This window comes from Glossina fuscipes, unplaced genomic scaffold (genome assembly GCF_014805625.2).
Source record: "Glossina fuscipes isolate IAEA_lab_2018 unplaced genomic scaffold, Yale_Gfus_2 106, whole genome shotgun sequence".
NCBI classification, from domain to species: domain Eukaryota; kingdom Metazoa; phylum Arthropoda; class Insecta; order Diptera; family Glossinidae; genus Glossina; species Glossina fuscipes.
The window spans coordinates 332,300-350,044 of NW_023998449.1; the positions used below are offsets into that span (position 1 = coordinate 332,300).

General features: G+C 34.0%; 1 protein-coding gene across 1 annotated transcript; it reads left to right on the forward strand.

Annotated features, from left to right (window-relative positions):
• Positions 1-14,265: 14,265 nt before the first annotated feature.
• Positions 14,266-15,026, forward strand: LOC119638674 (lipoyltransferase 1, mitochondrial-like). Its single transcript, XM_038035611.1, has 2 exons — positions 14,266-14,416; positions 14,476-15,026. Exons 1-2 carry the CDS (start codon positions 14,333-14,335, stop codon positions 14,854-14,856), a joined length of 465 nt encoding a protein of 154 aa, XP_037891539.1. The 5' UTR covers positions 14,266-14,332; the 3' UTR covers positions 14,857-15,026.
• The last annotated feature ends 2,719 nt before the right edge of the window (positions 15,027-17,745 follow it).

The window sequence follows — 17,745 nt, forward strand, 5'->3', positions numbered from 1 at the left end:
CTAGACAAAGTTGAATTCAAAATTTTTTTGGGAAGAAACGTGATCAATTGATGTTACGATAAATAATTTGGTGTACAGTGTAAGTAAAAGGGACATCAGTTTGTGCTTTGCTTTAGTCGCAATTTGCCTCTTATAACACAGCACACAAAGAAACGTTGCTAGTAAACGAAACGGATGTTTTTGTAATCAATGTTCAAATTGGTCCTCAAAAGATGATACAGAGAAATTCAATACAGTTCGGAAGGTTGCCGTAATAACGCATAAGTAGTTCATCATAGCCGCGATTTGCTTATAAACGTAACCTTAATGGCTGAAAAACTTACATTAATTTGATATAAGCTATCATTTCAGTCAATATCAATAAATGTGAAGAAGAATGATGCAAATATTTGTGGTAATAATAAGGTTTAATAATCAACAACCCTTATTAAAAAATTCAAATCTTTCTCCCTCTATTGGATACCATTGGTACTCGTAAGATACATTAGGAGATCATTTATTACGTTTAGCATACGAACAAATTAATCGAGTCATAACTTGCACGTTGCTGACATGACGCTTTTGGGCTTCCAATCAAAAATTGTTTACTGCAAACCATGTAGGGGACCTTTTCGGACATTATGGGAACGTTGTCACGCCCGCGCTTAAGACGCTATATGTTTATTTATGATCGATCAAAAATTTGAAACATTAGGTTCGCACTACTTTTACAGTTTCTTCATCTTAACATACTGTTATTGCTAGATTATTAACGGAATTTGAGGAGATATTCAGTAAGTATGTGAAGAACCAATTAAGAGAGCAGCCAGTAATTCGTCATTAGCCAGCCAAATGCAAAGCATTTAAATTAGTTGTTGAAGATCTGAATAAAAAAGTGGAGGAGAGATGGAGTAAGCCATTAGATTTGTTAAATATAATTGTAGACTGTTGAGTGGTTGCAAATAATATAAAAAAAAGTGTTGCAAACTTTGGCTGAAAACAAAAAAGGAATATTACAGAGACAAATATGACTGAAAATAAAACACAAAATAAACTAAAATAGAATAATACCTTAGCACGAGGAAGCAATAAGGCATTAATGGGTTTTAATCTAAAAATGGGATAAAAACAATTGACTACATGTTAGATTTTGCAATATATCTTAATATATTTATTTACCAAATCACTTCAAATATACGCGCTTGTGCAGTGTTTTCTAGCTAAAATTTGACAGTATTGCGTACAACTTGATTGGCATTTATATATAAGAGTTATGGTTTGAAATTTCAGAAAGCAAACTTCGTAGCTCTATTGAAAAGGTCACCCTTATACTGTTTGAAGTGAGGATTTGGAGGATAATATGAAGATGGAATTACGTTTGGATTACTCTAAGAAGAGAACTAAATTCAAAATTTAGACATAACATTTATTGCCGTAATGTGTTTGTTTACATAAAAAATTGACGTATGAGTTTTTCGATTTCCATAATGATATTTCGGCTAATTTCCGGCATATAATAAAGTGTAATAATGCATGAAATTTATTAAAATGAACGTAGAGGAAAATAAACGAGTCTCACTCCTCCACACCTGTGCACATAATTAGAATAATCACTGCCTACGAAGTAATCAAAATCATGGCGATTAGACCGCTCTCTCTTCAACAAAATTGCCGCTTTAAGTGAGTCCAATGTCAAGGTTTTTTTCAAAGGAACTAATATACCCAATTCTTTAATTACTGTATCCTACAAGCTAACTTTTTCATGCCGACTTTAAAGTAGTGCTGGCAGTGTGGTCGCTTTGGATACTTTGCAAATTTTGCCGGCAGTAGAGACGCGTTGTCTGAAATGCGGTAACATCTCGGCTGGCTGCATGCATTCATGATTGTAGTGCAACTCGTTGCCTGTTTTGTGGTTCTACTCGATACAATAAATCTTGCCCAGCTAAAAAAAAAAAAAAATAAATATATAAAATCAGAACAATAAAAAATATTCCTATAAGGAATAATTTCTCTACAAATTAGTGTTTAAAAAAGCGAAGTGCAATGGAGTTGCAAGTTTTCCTACTACGGTCACGTTATGCTAATGAAACTTTGTATATATTGGGAATCTCGTTAAACGCTTTCTTAAACTATTCGCACAAGTTTAAGTTTTTATTTAATCCCTTAATACATCTTCCGCGTTATTGCTTGTGTATTAACAAAAGCGTTAGTCTCTTTCATTATTTTGGCCAGCTTTTAGATTTCGTGCTCGTTTAACAAAAAAAAAAAAGCAGCTAACGTATCAGAAATGCATTGATGGTTTAGAGTAAAATGGCTTGTGCAAAACAACACTCTGGTCACATAGAAACGTATGACAGGGAGAATTTTTCAGCAATCACTTGAATTTGCCGCATCACCGGCAGTTATAATTTTTGTTGTCCACATATGATGACCCTTTTTAAAAAACTGTTGGATTTGTTTGCTTTTCTTTTTTTGAAGTTCAGATCGTTTTGCAATCACGCAAAGTTTAAATATTTTTTTTATTTAACAGAAATTTAGTTTTTTAGGGTTCAGTTTTATTTTTAATTTGTTGTAACGAAAAAAATAATTAAATGCTTTGAACGTGTCGTTTTTCTTTTTTTTTCTTCAAAATATCGATTGTTCTAAATATTTCTTTCAAACCTTCCCATATCCCCCGCATATCATTACTCCTACTAACTTTTTTTAGATAGGGAAAAGTACAAGTTCAAAGAGAAGGTCTTTGGTCATCTTCTTAATAACGCAAAAAATAATTTTTATGGAAATTACGAAAATGTACAAATCTACATTTGTTGTTCTAGTTTAGATTGCAAATGGTTTTTCTATACCATCTTCATGATATTTAATGTAGGTTTCCCCATGCGTAAAATCCTTCGAATCTTCCTAACGTTCACGTGGGAGCGGCTTACTGTAATCGAACTTTTGGTTGATTTCCCAAATAAGCGATTTGCTTCTAATATATCTCAGCGCGATATTTGCCTGCTACCACTTTCTTTCGCGTTATAAGGTAAGGATGAAGCTTGCTTTGCAACGGATGCTAAAATCACTCCTTGGGGGAATACCTATTTGTTTTATTTTAACACATTTTGCCTTATCTTTTATATCAACAGGCACCGAACTGGCTTGGAATTATAATTATAAAGTTGGCGTGATATACGGCAAAGTTTTGTATTGCCAATGCGCAGCTCCGAATTGCTGCTCATGTTTATTATCAACTGTATTTATTTCTTTTCAACACATTCATTTGAAATCCTCACATAATGATTTCGCTTAATTGTAGAAAATTTGAAACGTAATGTTAACTGTTCGAAATAAAGACTATATTTTTGGATAAGAAGTATCGCCAAATCTATAATCTAAATAATACATCGCTGATATCAAGAATGATCTATTTTTTTATTCAAAATTTTCTAATCAAAATTAAAACGTCTTTTACCATCAAAACGATAGCCATGAGCGGCTGCATTCTTTGTATCCACTATTTGGCACACCATCCATTTCACGCGGGTAAAAGGCTTCAGACATACCTTTGGGCGGTAGAACCGAGCTAGCTTTTAATCATTTGGATCATAAGCATAGGAGGAATAAAAGTTGAACAGAACTACAAATGACAGCATGCACGCAATGATATTCCAGTACATGTTAGCGAGTGACATGTGTTTTCTTATTTACTTGTTCCATTTTTAAACGTCTGCTAATTTTTCTTATAGTGCTACTGTCAACAACTGAATAATTATTTTAGTTTATTTCTTACTACAATTTCTTCTTTTTATTTGTTATCAAATTTGTTAATCAAATTTTGTTAATAGAAACTTTTTGACCAAATAACCATTTATACAAAGCAGTCAACATATTCAATTACAATTAGCCCTTTTTTTTTAAATCTTTATTTCCACTTTGTTTTAATCAGATTAATTTTGTATCTATATTATTAAACCAACAATTTTCAATAGAAACTATTGAAATTTATGGCGAACGTTCGCCGACGATCCTGCGTTATGACTTAGTTGATTGTTCTTTAAAAGTGGCGTCATTGTATACCGCAATTAAATGTTCAGTTAAACGCAATGCGCTAGATCGCACAAAAATACCGACCCACATTGATTCCTAAGCTAAGAATGGGAGTGTTAAAATTTCGTCACATAAAATATATTGTACGTAAAATGTCCTCCGCAATTTTACGTTACTTATTCAACTTTTTTTGTGATTGAATTCGCACCACTGAATTTCGGGCTGTCCTATAGAGTCACAAGTGTAATGAATTGAATAGGTGAATAAGTGATCTATATGAAAATGCCGGTATCACGATAAGGACTATATGTGGCGAATTGTATTTTGCTGAATTTGGATTTGTAGAGATCATTGCTGTTACAGGAAGTCTGATGTGAAAATTCTTTGACTTACAAATAATACTAGGTACGTAAATAATAAAAATTTATCATTTGACATTAATGTCATTAAACATTCTGAATCAATTATTCACATTTTGCCATCTCGCAATATAATGTGTAATAGTATAATTGGCAGACATTGTAACTAAATTAAGGCTAAACCTGCACCAGTGGAAAGCCGCGCTCGCCCGTATAGACGGGAAAAATAAAGGGATCTACGCAAAAGTAAGTAACTAGAACAAACCATGAGAAATAAAAATAGAGAACTCAACATAAATAATAAGCGTTTTGATCAATTAGTGAAATAAAGAATTTAATGAAACGGAATGATCGTGGATTTTGCCGACTTTTTGTGTCTTTTCCATTGGGTAATTTTTATTTAATTGCAGCAGCATAATCGTATATTGCTAAAGAAATGAAGCCCACTGTTAAATTATGATTATAAATACGACCTTAATTTGGGGAAAAAATGAGAATTAATCCACAAGCTTTTAATTGCCATATGGACTTACTGAAGACCGATATAAAGTGAAAGTGCATAATAAAAAACTATTAAATATTGGTTATTATTGGCAGTCTGCTGCGCAAATATTACGGCAGCAGACAAGGGAGTGTATGCTTCACAATGTGATGGAGGTATTTTGCGAAATTCAGCACGTGGACAACGACTACTGAGAAACAAATTGAATATTCCCCAAACAAGCAGTCTATTATTTTGGAATTTTAGAATTCATATATTGTTTTGGTCATCTTAATTTTCATAATTTGCTTAAATTTTATGACGCTAACTTATTCCTTAGTTATTTTTAGTGGCTGTTCCTTGCAAGGGATCTGGATACTTCTATCTGCTTGCTATAACCTGTCGAATTAAAGAAAATCTTTTTAACCGACTTATTTTCATTTCACATTTCCTTTTTATGTGAGTTTGGTACGTGAGACCTTCACATATAAAATTAAAACCCTGAATTTTACATGCTTTTTATGTGGTAAACTTGTAAATAACAAGGCGCCTGGGTCTGAATTTAAAACCTTCTGTGGTTGGGTGGAACTTTTTCATACACGCCAAAAAATTCAAACGACTTGGCAAACCTCTTTATGCATTGACTCAAATGCTGCATTCCCATCATCCGAGATAAATGTATAAAATTAATTATAAGCGCAAATTTAAAACCTTCAGTTTTTCTCTCGGATCATTTTCGTAGCTATAAAATTTTGTTCTTTGAATGTCTCTATGTCCATTTAAATTAGGATTAGAGGGTTCAAACTTTAAGTATGGCACTTATAAATATATGCCCTAGAAATTTGTAGTTCCATGAATACTTGAAATCTGAAGGAAATAAAACTATTATGTATTCGTGTAGTTACATATGTATTCTCTTTGATGGTATGATGTTTCTGTTAGATCTCACTTTCAAACGCAGCCTTTAACCTTCGCCGCTAATAATGAAATTAGCTAGTTACTATTTACTTAGTATTGGGATAGTGATGTAATTATATTCTTTTATATTACTCCAGTTATTTTCTTCGTTCCTGTTTCTTTTTTATTTACTTATTTCTCTTCTTATTCTCTTTACCTTTTCTTTTATTCTCCTTTCGATTATTGTAGAGCATTTTGTGTTATTGTAACATTGTGTATTATAATAGGCTGTAATGGCTTCGAGGTTACCTAAGCGTCAATAAAAAAATAAATAAATAATGTGTTTGTACGAATTAAGCAAACGGTTTGATGTGTATACAATAGAAGAATACTGGAAAGTTGAACAATGGAATGCCTGAAGTAACTCTTAATTACAAATTTAAGTACATATTTAAAAATTTTTGTAAATGTTCGAGTAAAAAGGGAAATACGTCAGGTTATAATTGCCGCTTTATTATTGGTACTGTACACACACACGTACAGCGGTTACAAGACTTCGTTCAATCTTAAATCCTTTCTGGATGATCCTTTCATGAAAATATGCTTATGCCCCGCTCTATTCGCCATCCGTTGCATCCGAGAATCTAAGACAAACTTAAGCATTACGTCTGGAACAACATGAATAGAATGATAAATAATTTTGTGAACAGCTGTACGATATGTTTAGCAAACTAACAAGCAATGCACACCAAGGAAAAACAACAAATTACAAATAAATTAAACATAAGTTTTGAAATAATACCAATCGATACCGGTCGGTCCATATGGTGCAGTGCGAATTGACATAATTTAGTATAGCTCATCCCATTCCAAGAGAGGATGCTAAAACAATAGCGGCAACAATTGTTGGAAAATTTAACCCAAAAATTTGGCGACTCCAAAATTTTAAAATCTGATAGAGGAACTAAGTTCACCAACGAACTCCTAAATAACGTATGTAAATTATTAAACGTGGGGCCCATGTCATAGGAATTGCATTTTTTCTTTTTTTTTTACCATTTCATCTGGTAATATTAAACCTTTGATATTTTATCTTATAATTATTGTATTGCTAGTTTTCTGTGATTATTTCACTTTTATATTCATTTATACAAAAATGTGTTGTCTTTTATTTGAATTTGCGTAATGAGTAAACACAGCTCTATTTTTCTCAGATATCCTTTACGTACGTTTCCGAATCACTCAAGTGTCCAACGATAGTTTCAAAGTCCACATTTGAGGAGAGTAATAACTGTAAGTAGTAATCCCCAATACTTCCCCCACAACAAAGTTTTCTTTTGCTTCATTTCTTTTCCCCAGGACTAGCACAGCATTTCTTATATAAATACTTCCTTTGCCCTTTCTGCCTTCCAACCACGCAGCCGATGGTGGTTTTGTATAGCTCGCTAGAAGCACTACATCTATATTTTCTTCGATTGCTGTTTATATCCTCAGTATTTAGGCGTCTTTTCCTCTACCTAGATTAACTTGAAGGAAATTTGCATAATATGGCGTTCGCTCTTGCCATCGAGTGGTTTATATTCGTTAAACCTTACCCTGCACAAAGAGTGCTCCGCATGTCCTTGCATTCCGTGGATTTATTTCGAGTTTTCCTGCGCTTTCCGGAGAGTAAACTGCGGTCTAAGTTCTTTGGATATATTTATAATACATATATGTATTTACTTATATTATTTTTTTGCATATATATTTCTGAAAAACTTGCGAGTTTCAAAAGCAGTTTTCAAATAGGTATTACAAAAAATTGGAATACTTACCGCTGGTGATCCCTTTAGCCATGACTTGGGAGCTGTTGGGTTTTGGGGGATAACAATGGTTGGCCAGTAATGACGTTTCCGTGAACGTAGCGCAGAGTACGCTTTCGAATGTTATGTCGGAAATTATAGAAGAAATGAACGATAAAATTCTATTATGTAATATTTTGTCCTCATTAAATAATGACAATGATACCAATAAATTTGTTATGTTTTAATGTACTTTTATTATGAATGTTTGCCGATTATTTCTTCCATAATTAGCTGAACTCAAAACAATAGCAAACATTAAACATCAGGATGGCACATTTCCTCCTCAGTAAATTCGTAAATCTCTTAAGTGACTCGTAATCGACGTATGCATTTAGCTAAATGTATGATACACGCGTGGGTCACTGTCTCATCAATAGTTGCTTAGTTTGTTAATTCATGAAAAAAAGAACCGACTTTTATCAATCGTCGGTTTTGTCGCGAATAAGAGTTAATTTTTAAATACCCTTTTTAATATAGTATATATTTTTAATTGACATGAGCAGTCCTTGTCATTTCTAGTTCTAATTCTAGTCAGGGTTGTGCACACATACTTTACAATCCGCCGTTGATATTACCTTCGCTCGTGTTGAACCTCTCCAACCTACACTTTCAGTTGATAAGCCTAAGTGAGTGGTTTTTTAAAAAAAGAAGACCCCGTTGTTTCATTTCTCATATCTGGTTCTACTATACGCTTTATCAAAACGTTTGATTTTTTAGGCTTGTTTCTACACCCGAAACTTTCTTCTACTGCTCAAATTATCAGACAAATAGACAAAAGTATCAAATCATATTTCCAACTATCTAACGTACTGAAATCCATTCTTGGGGTTCGATCCCTTCTGCACAATTAAACTCTAGGACCAAAAGAGCTTGCCGGCTCTTACTGGGCATTTCAAAAAAAAATCTTCTGAAATAATGCAGAATTCAATAAAAATGTCATCGCATAGCATAATTGGATTATCGGAGGGGTTTTAATGTGTGTCATATTTTGTTGTCTTTTATTTTACCATTTTTGCCATGTGTTAAAACTGGGACACACTTTAAGTGGATGTACAATCGATGCATTACAATACGCATAACGCGAAGAAACCCGAGGAACTCGTTTAGCGTTGGAAGAATATAGTTAGTAGATGTGTTTTTGATATCCATAATAACTAAAATACGTTCATTTCGATTAATGCTTCTGAAAAAGCAAACATAACCAAACATAAAGTTCTATTTGCATCGGTTCTATGCAATCGTAGTTGTATTCGCCTGCTTTGGCTTCTCCCCGATGTTTACTGCACATTCGGTACTGACGTTAGTATAACCTTCAACGAAACTCCGCATCCTTGGAAACTATCCATAGCTCTTGATTCCCTCGATTCTTTGTTCGATAAACAAGTGGCCGTCTTTATCGTGATCCCCTTAGGCTATTCGCCAACGTATCGCTTTCGGAACCACCCATCAATTTTTGTCTTTGTCCACACTCTTTTACGGTGTTATCCTTATCGACCGTTTTGCCTCTCAGATTTGTTAAGCATATTGCCTCATTTATAACATCATCTTGTAACTGAATTAAGCGCAACCATCCGTTTTTATCAACTACGATTTTAGAAGTTCGCGTATTCACTACATCGGGCATTCTAAGACCAAATTCTAGTTAAGGCATTTACGTCCTTCATACGTGTGGAATTTAAACGTTCAATCTATATACCAAAGTCCTGCATTCCAAGTTTTTAGTTATTTATTTATGAACAAAGATGTGCAAACTTGTGCCTTTAGTTTAGTTTCAGAATCTAGTATTAGATAAATATAGTCTATTAAATGCTTTTTAAAAAATGCTGCGCATTAGTTACGATAGCGTAAAATTAATTGTTTGTTAAAAACACTCATTATTATGCGTTATGTGTTACCGCTTCTTAAGCTTTTAGACAGAAAGTGGTTTCTTTAAAAAAAGCTTCAACAAAATCATTCAACTTCTTTTCAACCATTTGCATGTGCAAGAGACGATGCGTAGGAAGTTCTATGAACCTAACCAAAGCTTACAAGAAGTTCTATGAAAATAAACAAAAGCTGCGGAAATTTCGATGAAACAATTTGCAAAATTTGTATTTTGCTTATGTTTTTGTTTATGTTTCTGTTTTTGCTTATGTTTCTATGGCATGCGTTTTGTTCTGCTGTGTGGAATTTTTTACTAAAAACTAAGATGTATGAATGGATACATATTTATTTATTTATTTTATTAACGAAATTTAAAAAAAAAATTACAATGCAAATTTTCTTGCAAAACGTATCAAACTGTTGCAGGTACAGTATACGATTACATACACATATCTTTTTGCAAGTTAACGGGTTATCTAAACGTGATTTTTTACGACTAGCGACAGGAATGCACATTTGAGGCTCGCCGCAACGAATCCAGCTTTTCTTTCCGGTTGAAGGTTTATTGTGCACACACAGTCATCTGCTAAATAGGTCGGAATTTTTCAAAGGAAAACTAAAATATGATGACTAAACACAGCCAATCAAAGTTAACATTGGCGCCGTACAGCACACGGGTGCGTAGAGAGAAACTAAAAAAATTAATTTAAAAAAAAGGATTCTAAAATAAATCGCTTGACATTGTTTTGTTTTCTGTTCTGTTGGAGTTTAGTTATTTACCTTCAAATTAAATTGCTATATTTTAAAATTCTTCTCTGTTTTAGTTAAATAATTTAAGTTGATATTATTTTATTTCTTATCATTAATTTATTTTTTTTCATTTGTTGTACGAAATAGTATTTCATCTGTAAAATATCAAACGCCAACTGCTACAATTAAATCGACATCATCACCCTCATTGTCGTAAAAATTTAACCTGCTGATGGCCTGCGGATAGCTTACGTATTGGCGATGGCTTTTCGAAATCAAGGTTATCTAACATTTGTACCATGCTATGCCGTCGGGATAATCTAATGACTGCCGATGTTTAGTGTGATGACCACCTTTCCCGGTTCGCCAATTAATCGCTTTGAAATGATTCTGTACTGTTAAACCCAATTCCGGACAGGAATCGTCATCCATCTAAAATAAAAAAAGATTTTACTCGTTCTAAACGGTCAAGCGAAAAGGTCTTACGAACACTTTCGCTTCCTTAAACATGGTAAAACCATCACAGCTATTTTTTTGAAAGAAAAATTTCAAACTTCAGTGAAGCCCCTGACGCGAGTATCATGAGTAAAATCACTCTCAATTGCGACAATCTAATATAAACACATAATCATTCCTTATGTTATGTTTTTGTAAGCTTTTTTCAAACAATCTTTTTACTTTATTGTGGTGCCTATAAACAATATGAAAAATAAACAAAAAACAGTATTTGCGGAAATTTATTAATTGGGAAATTAATTCAAATGTTTGAGTTCGAAACGGTTTGTTTAGGGTATTCCACGCCCACGTCCTCACAAAACTATTATAAATAACTATTTAGTTGCGTGTCGGTTTTTTCTCAATTTATAAAGAACCATTTATTCTCAATTTTCCTCACATAAAGTAATAGTGATTAAATTTACATTATTTTTAAATTTTTTTTTGGTATGTTGAACAGAGATGGAGTTATTTCCAAAATAAATGCCTTTCAAACAAATGTCATTATAGAAGTAGCTCTTAATACAAGTACATTTGTTTATGATTCTCAATAATTGAAAATGGTTTTGTATAAAAATTGCCAAAATCTGAGAGTAAGCGTCTATGTTTGTTTACAGTTCTCAATAATTGAAAATGTATTTGTTTATTAACAGCTGTCGCATATATAAAAATTGCGTCCACCTGAGCGACCAGATTCCGCAAAAACGGTAAATAAACCGCCTAGATTCCACAAAAAAAAAGTAAATAAACCGCCCAGATTCCACAAGTTAAACCGCCAGATGCAATTGCAACCAACGGCTTCCTTCTCTTTATAATCAGAATTACAAATAAATTTGGAGATCTTTTATTAAGGTGTGTTACTAAAATCGCATTTGTACTAAAGTAAAAAATAACATAATATACAACATAGATGTGGTGAAGACCTTCGACACAAGTTAATTAAAAATGTTCACTTGCCTTTCCTTCCTAGCAAACTATAGTACCCATAAAATCTTTGTCATAAAAATTTAGTAAGAGACGGTAGAATTTCTTATATCCCACATTCATATGTATTTTTAAAAAAATTTAAAAAAATTTTGATGATGATTTTTTTAAACAATAATAAATTGCTCGTTGAATAAGAAGCTCACAATGATTGATAAAAATCGTCGATCTCGATAGCTTGATGTGTTTGTTCCTTGTTCAGGTATTCATTAGTTGCTTGTATTAACTGAGAATCAACCCTGTGACCTGTGCAGGTTTGCGTGGATCAAATGCAAAAGTCACTCCAGATACTTGAGGAAAGCGTTCCTTTAATTTGTGGTAACCAGATACAGCATTTTCCAAAGATTCATGCAGACAGCGGCCCGTTATTTCAATTAACACTGAAGGAATCTTTCTGATAATTTTATATTATTCGGCGAATTTCCGAGAAATGCCTGCTTTTAAATTTCGTGCATTAAAATCATAAAATTCATAAAAATTGGCTGATTGGTTTGAGATATTTTAAGCCATTTCGCTTAGAAATAATTTCAGATAGTATAGGAAATAATCCGTGGTGGTTGTGTCGAACTATAATGGAAGATTTTTGACATATTCATGGAACAAGAGATTCGACGCCAGGCGAACCTTTTCACTATCATTATTTTTACAAGGACAGAGCAAAGAAGAGTCTTCATCGTAATAGTTGGATTGTGCTGGGAATTTGCTCTCTCAGCTGTGTTGTTGGTAACGCCGTTAAAACTGTTGTTTACGAGACATTCATTCATTGTTTGAATTCGAAGCAATATTTGCAGAGGGGTTGGATTTGACGATCAATTGCTCACTGAAGGAAAATAAAGAATCATTTTCCGGTACTGTAACTTTACCACGCAATATTTTGGCTATCATTTACCCACCATAAGCGTAACTAGATAGATGCAAATCACAATTACCTAAATTTTATTTGGAAATTTTGCATAGAGTCAATAAAGTAAAGATGAGGAGCTAATAATATTTACTACTGTTAGCTCCTTTCACAGGTAGAAGAAGCATTTACTTCTCTCATAAATTCAATGAATTGAAAAATAGCAAAGTATGCTGCTCAAATGAACCCGTTCATAATTAAAGAAGTTTTAGTGTGTGTAGTAATGCCTAAATTCACCCGTCACAAATTCATTTCTAAACAATGGTCTACAATATATAGGCTACTTAGTGGTTTTTAAAGTGTAATAACAAATAGTTTCTGCCTTTTTCCAAATTTTTAAAAAAGTGCTAGGTTATTGCATAAATCATTTCCTCAACCATTCGACCAAGCGGCTTTAAATCCTGTTGCCTTCTATATAAAATTTTGATGCTTAAAATTAAAATGATATTTTAAAAGTGTTTTAAAAGTCTTAACCCGTTAGTAAACTCTCGTGGTATATAGCTGGAAATATCCAAACATTCGAAATAGATGATGAAGACGATGTGCGCACTTACCCTCAATAAACCGTTGAAACAACTATTTTTATCTATTTTTTGCTGAGACAAATTTTTTTCAGATATGCGAATGCGTTTTTAGTCGAAGCCCCGAAAAACTGCTAGCTAATAAAATAATGGAAACAAAAGTAAATATACTCATAATATTTTGGACTTTTTTTATTATTATTATTATTTTAATTTTAGACTAATGAATTGAATTCTTAGACTAAAAAAAAGACATTGAGCACTAGCAACACGGGCTATCGGCTCTAATTTAAATAAATGGATATTAGATAATAAGCTTAGTAGTATTAATAAAGTAATGTATTGAATTGATATTCTGTTCTATAGGTGTTTGTAGAACGCCCATAATCGTTCGAAATGCAATGCTTCTAACCAAGGTGAAGTTAAGGCAGTCACGGAGAATGTGCTTTATAGTGAGAAATTTCTTTACACGTATTGTAGGCCTTTAGAGAATAAGCGTATACAATTATCAAGAATTTTGCATGTATTGAAGTCCTTTAGAGAATAAAAAACCCTCAGAGCAAGTTGTTATGCTTTTCGGACGACGCCTAAATAATATTATAATTGAAACTGGTCTCCCAGCTTTAGAAAATAGACTTTATGAGCTAAAAGCTAATTCAAACACATTCTCGGTGAAGACGTGAGGAAGATTATTATTGCGAAGAAAATTCCAAAGTCACCATCTGCAATTGACCATTGTCTGTACGTCGCAAAGGAATTGAGCATTCCCTTAAAAATTTCCCGCTCTTTTGGTGTTAAACCTCCCTGGATTTTGACAGACTGCTCTTTTGACATCTCACTGTCTATGCACTAGAAAGAAGGTACTCCAAATTACGTCTTCAGAAATCTAATAGCTGAAAAAACCCAAGTACCTGAGATTAACAGTTGGAATCTTTTATACACTGACGGCTCAAAATCTTCTGGTGTGCCACCTGCTTGTGCCGTGGTAGATGCTTCAGATACTTCTCAATCACATATTTCACAAAAGTACTTCAACTTTCACAACCGAAGCCAGCGCTATCCTTCACGCTGCGAACCTTTCCCATGAAAACAAACTCAAAAACATTAACAAATTAAGAAATATCATTACAAAAAAAAAAATTAAAATGTTATCGGTACCTAGTCATATCGGTTTATTGGGCAATGAGCACGCTGATCTAGCAGCGAAGTATGCTGCTTATGCACCACCTATGCATCCAAATGCTTATCATCACTGCACATTATTGCTGAATGCAAACAAAACCCAATTAGGAGATTCTCTTGTTAGAGAAGAGGTACACCCCATCTATTTCTTATGCAAAAAATCGTTATTTTCATTATTCTTTCGGCTAAGGCAACTTATATAGGCAAAGCCACGGCTTCGAAAAAGTCTGCCATTAAAAATTTATGTGATGTTAGTAGCACCGTAAATATAGCGCAGCTACTGTCGGCAATTGGTTATGAATTTTTACGCACTTCCGCCACAGAAGTGGAAGATGGCGGCAATATTCAGATCTTGAAACAGAGGGGATTTCAACTCATAAATCCAACAGAAAAGTGGTTTCCAGGAATTGATGTTTTGGGTCATGAATTTAGTTCTTGGGAATGGATCGTTGGAAAAACGCCTACCTTTAGCGTTGAAAAAGAATTAGCTCTGAAGACGGACGGCGATAAACAGTTAATAATGAAATTGAGTGTCGGCGTCGAAAAAGTAAGAAGTGCTCCTAGCTCGTAGCTTTTGAAATCCTGTTAACATCCTCTGTTTCCTTCTTCGGAGTTTAATGGCCGATATCAACATTGTGATGCCTAATGGGGATAGATTGCCGGTTATAACCCAATTCCAAAACAAAAGCTTTAATGAGAAAAATTTGAACAATATAGTTGGCGCTCTTAAGTTGGCTTCGACGGACAAGGTTAAACAAGCTATTAATGGCTTGTAAGGGCTATGTCTAAATTGTACTTTCTACAGCTTTATGTTTGTTTATTTTTACGACAATTTGCGAAAAATAAAGAAGCAATGTCTTCATTTACTTTTTTTTTTAAACATTAATTATTCCTCTTATGTAAGTTAGTTTCAAACAGATTTTCTGCAGCAGAGAAACTAACAGGAGATTTTTTTAAAAGAAAGGAACTACAACTTTTCTATATGTCGTAAACCACTTAATACAACTCGCTCGGCAACTCTGCATGAAATAAGACGCTTTCTTGCAGAAAATTCTTGAAAAATAAATTTTTTTTTTTCAACAAAAAAAGAAAAAATTCTCCTTTTTTTTTTGTTTCTGAAAACTCTTGAAGTAGTGAAAATATATATAGTGAAGTTGCGGCATTTAAACAAAATCAACAAAGGCTTCGACGTCCTTGTGCTTCTCCGCAAATTGCGCAGCACCACCTGCTGTCTTCAACCTCATCCTGACAAGACTCACTTCGTCAACTCACCTGTACATTGGACATCAAGTAGCGGCGATTCCTGTCAAATTCTTAAAACTGCTTTAACTTACGAGGCTTTGTTCTTCTCTGTCTTTGTCGGTTCCACCAAAAACGGCAGATTTCCATATCCCTTCTTTTCTCGGTAAGTCAGTTGATCCTTTTCTCTTGCCTTTAATCTAGCACGAAACCTAAAAGTCTCAAAAATGTTATCAAACGATGATGATTTCGAAAATTTTGTTCGAATCACGCATAGCAAGGGTTCATTTAAAAGAAAAATCGCAGCCCAGAACGAAGGTCTCAAAAAGATCATCTCTGATAAGAACAATTCATCTGTAAAAGACTTGACTGAGGATGTCAATATCACCTCCTTAAAGTCCCCGATCGCTCCCTCTAGGAATAGGCCTCCCACTAAAGACAGCTCTGTGAACAGTAACAATAATCGTAGTCCCATAAAAGGAAAGAGCTCTGACCCAACTAGTCCAAATCGTTATAGTGACGACACGACCGGTGAGTGCTACGTATTCATTGAAGTATGCAACAATAACCTAGAGAAACCTTTTCGCCTTAACTCAGATTTATTTTTTTTCGAACACATCAAAGATCTCAAATTGGATGGTTTGATTAATATCAAAAACAACCAGCAATGGCAAAGCCAAACTTGGTTTTGCCACTGTGGTTGATGCCAACAACTTTATAATAAACAATGATTTTGGTCCAAAGTCTTGCAAGGCCTACATCCCTAGAATTTTCACAGAAAAATTTGGGATCGTAAAAAACATTCCACCTTCAATTAAGGAAGAGGACTTTCTCAACTCAGCTACCTCTGATATTGAAATCATTTCTGTTACAAGAATCCTCAGAAGAGACCCTGCAGACAGAGAAATGTTCATCGTAACAAACAGCCTAAAAATTGATTTCAAGGGTAAACTAATTCCCAAGAGTATAAAATTCAACTATTGCAATATTCCAGTTGACTACTTCATTCCTTCCGTCAGGCTCTGCTATAATTGCGGCCGATTTGGTCACATCGCCAAATTCTGCAAAAGTAAGGAAAGCAGATGCCTGAACTGTGGCAAGTCACCGGTCTGTCCCACGGACTCATGCCTCTCAATCAAATGTCTAGGTTGCGGGTCGCTGGACCACAACGTAACATTTCGAGAGTGTCCAAAAAGAAAGAATTTAAAAAAAATTTTAACCATCCAGAACTTATCTTTTAGAGAATACAAAGAGAAATTCTCTAACAACCCATACAATTTACTTGAAAACTATGACGTAAACTTCCCAGCAATGAAGGACAGCAATGCTCCTAACAATATCAGAGACCCTACTATTGATACAAATAATATTTTAATTAACAAAAACTTCAATGCAGTTTTAAAAAATAAAACAAGTATTCCCAAGTCCTTGCATAGAATGTCTCTCAAGACGCCCTCGACTTACAGTAACAAGTCGCAGCAGCCAAAAAAACCTACCCCACCCCCTGAAAAGCATATTTTCATCAATTACCATAAATCCACTGAAATGGAGATAATTCTGGAAAAGATTTTCAGGATTCTCTCCATCTCTTCTCAAGAAGACATGCTTAAAACCATCCAAACAGAAATAAGTTCCCTTAAATCAAAATTTGATCTTTTAAAACAAGGTACATCTGGGTCGGCCCTATCACGTTCTAACATTTCTCATGACGTCCTTTCTACAGTATAACATACAAAGCTTCAGGCGTAATGCCCATTCTCTTGATTTTTTCATAAATTCCAACCGAACTGATTTCGCCATCTTGAGTGAAATCTTTCTGTCCGATGAAAAAATTTCCGATCTCAAAATCTCAAATTACAACTCCGCTTATAAATGTAGAAGTGACGGCTATGGAGGTGTTGCCATCCTTGCCAGAAAAGGCATATCCTTCAAACAAATCCCATTTAAATCGACTGCTGACATTGTCATTATCAAAACCTCTTGTCTAAAACCTAATATCGTCATTGCTGCTTGCTATTTCAAGCCCAACATCCCCATTCAATCTTTCCGGGATGACTTTAATCGTCTCTGTGATATGCTCAATAGTTTCCACAATGTCATAATTGCAGGAGATTTCAATGCAAGACACCCTTGCTTTGGTGACTCCGTGTCAAACAATAAAGGCAAAGCCTTGCAAGAAATCATTAAAGCTAGTAACTTCTATTGTCTGAATGATAATTCA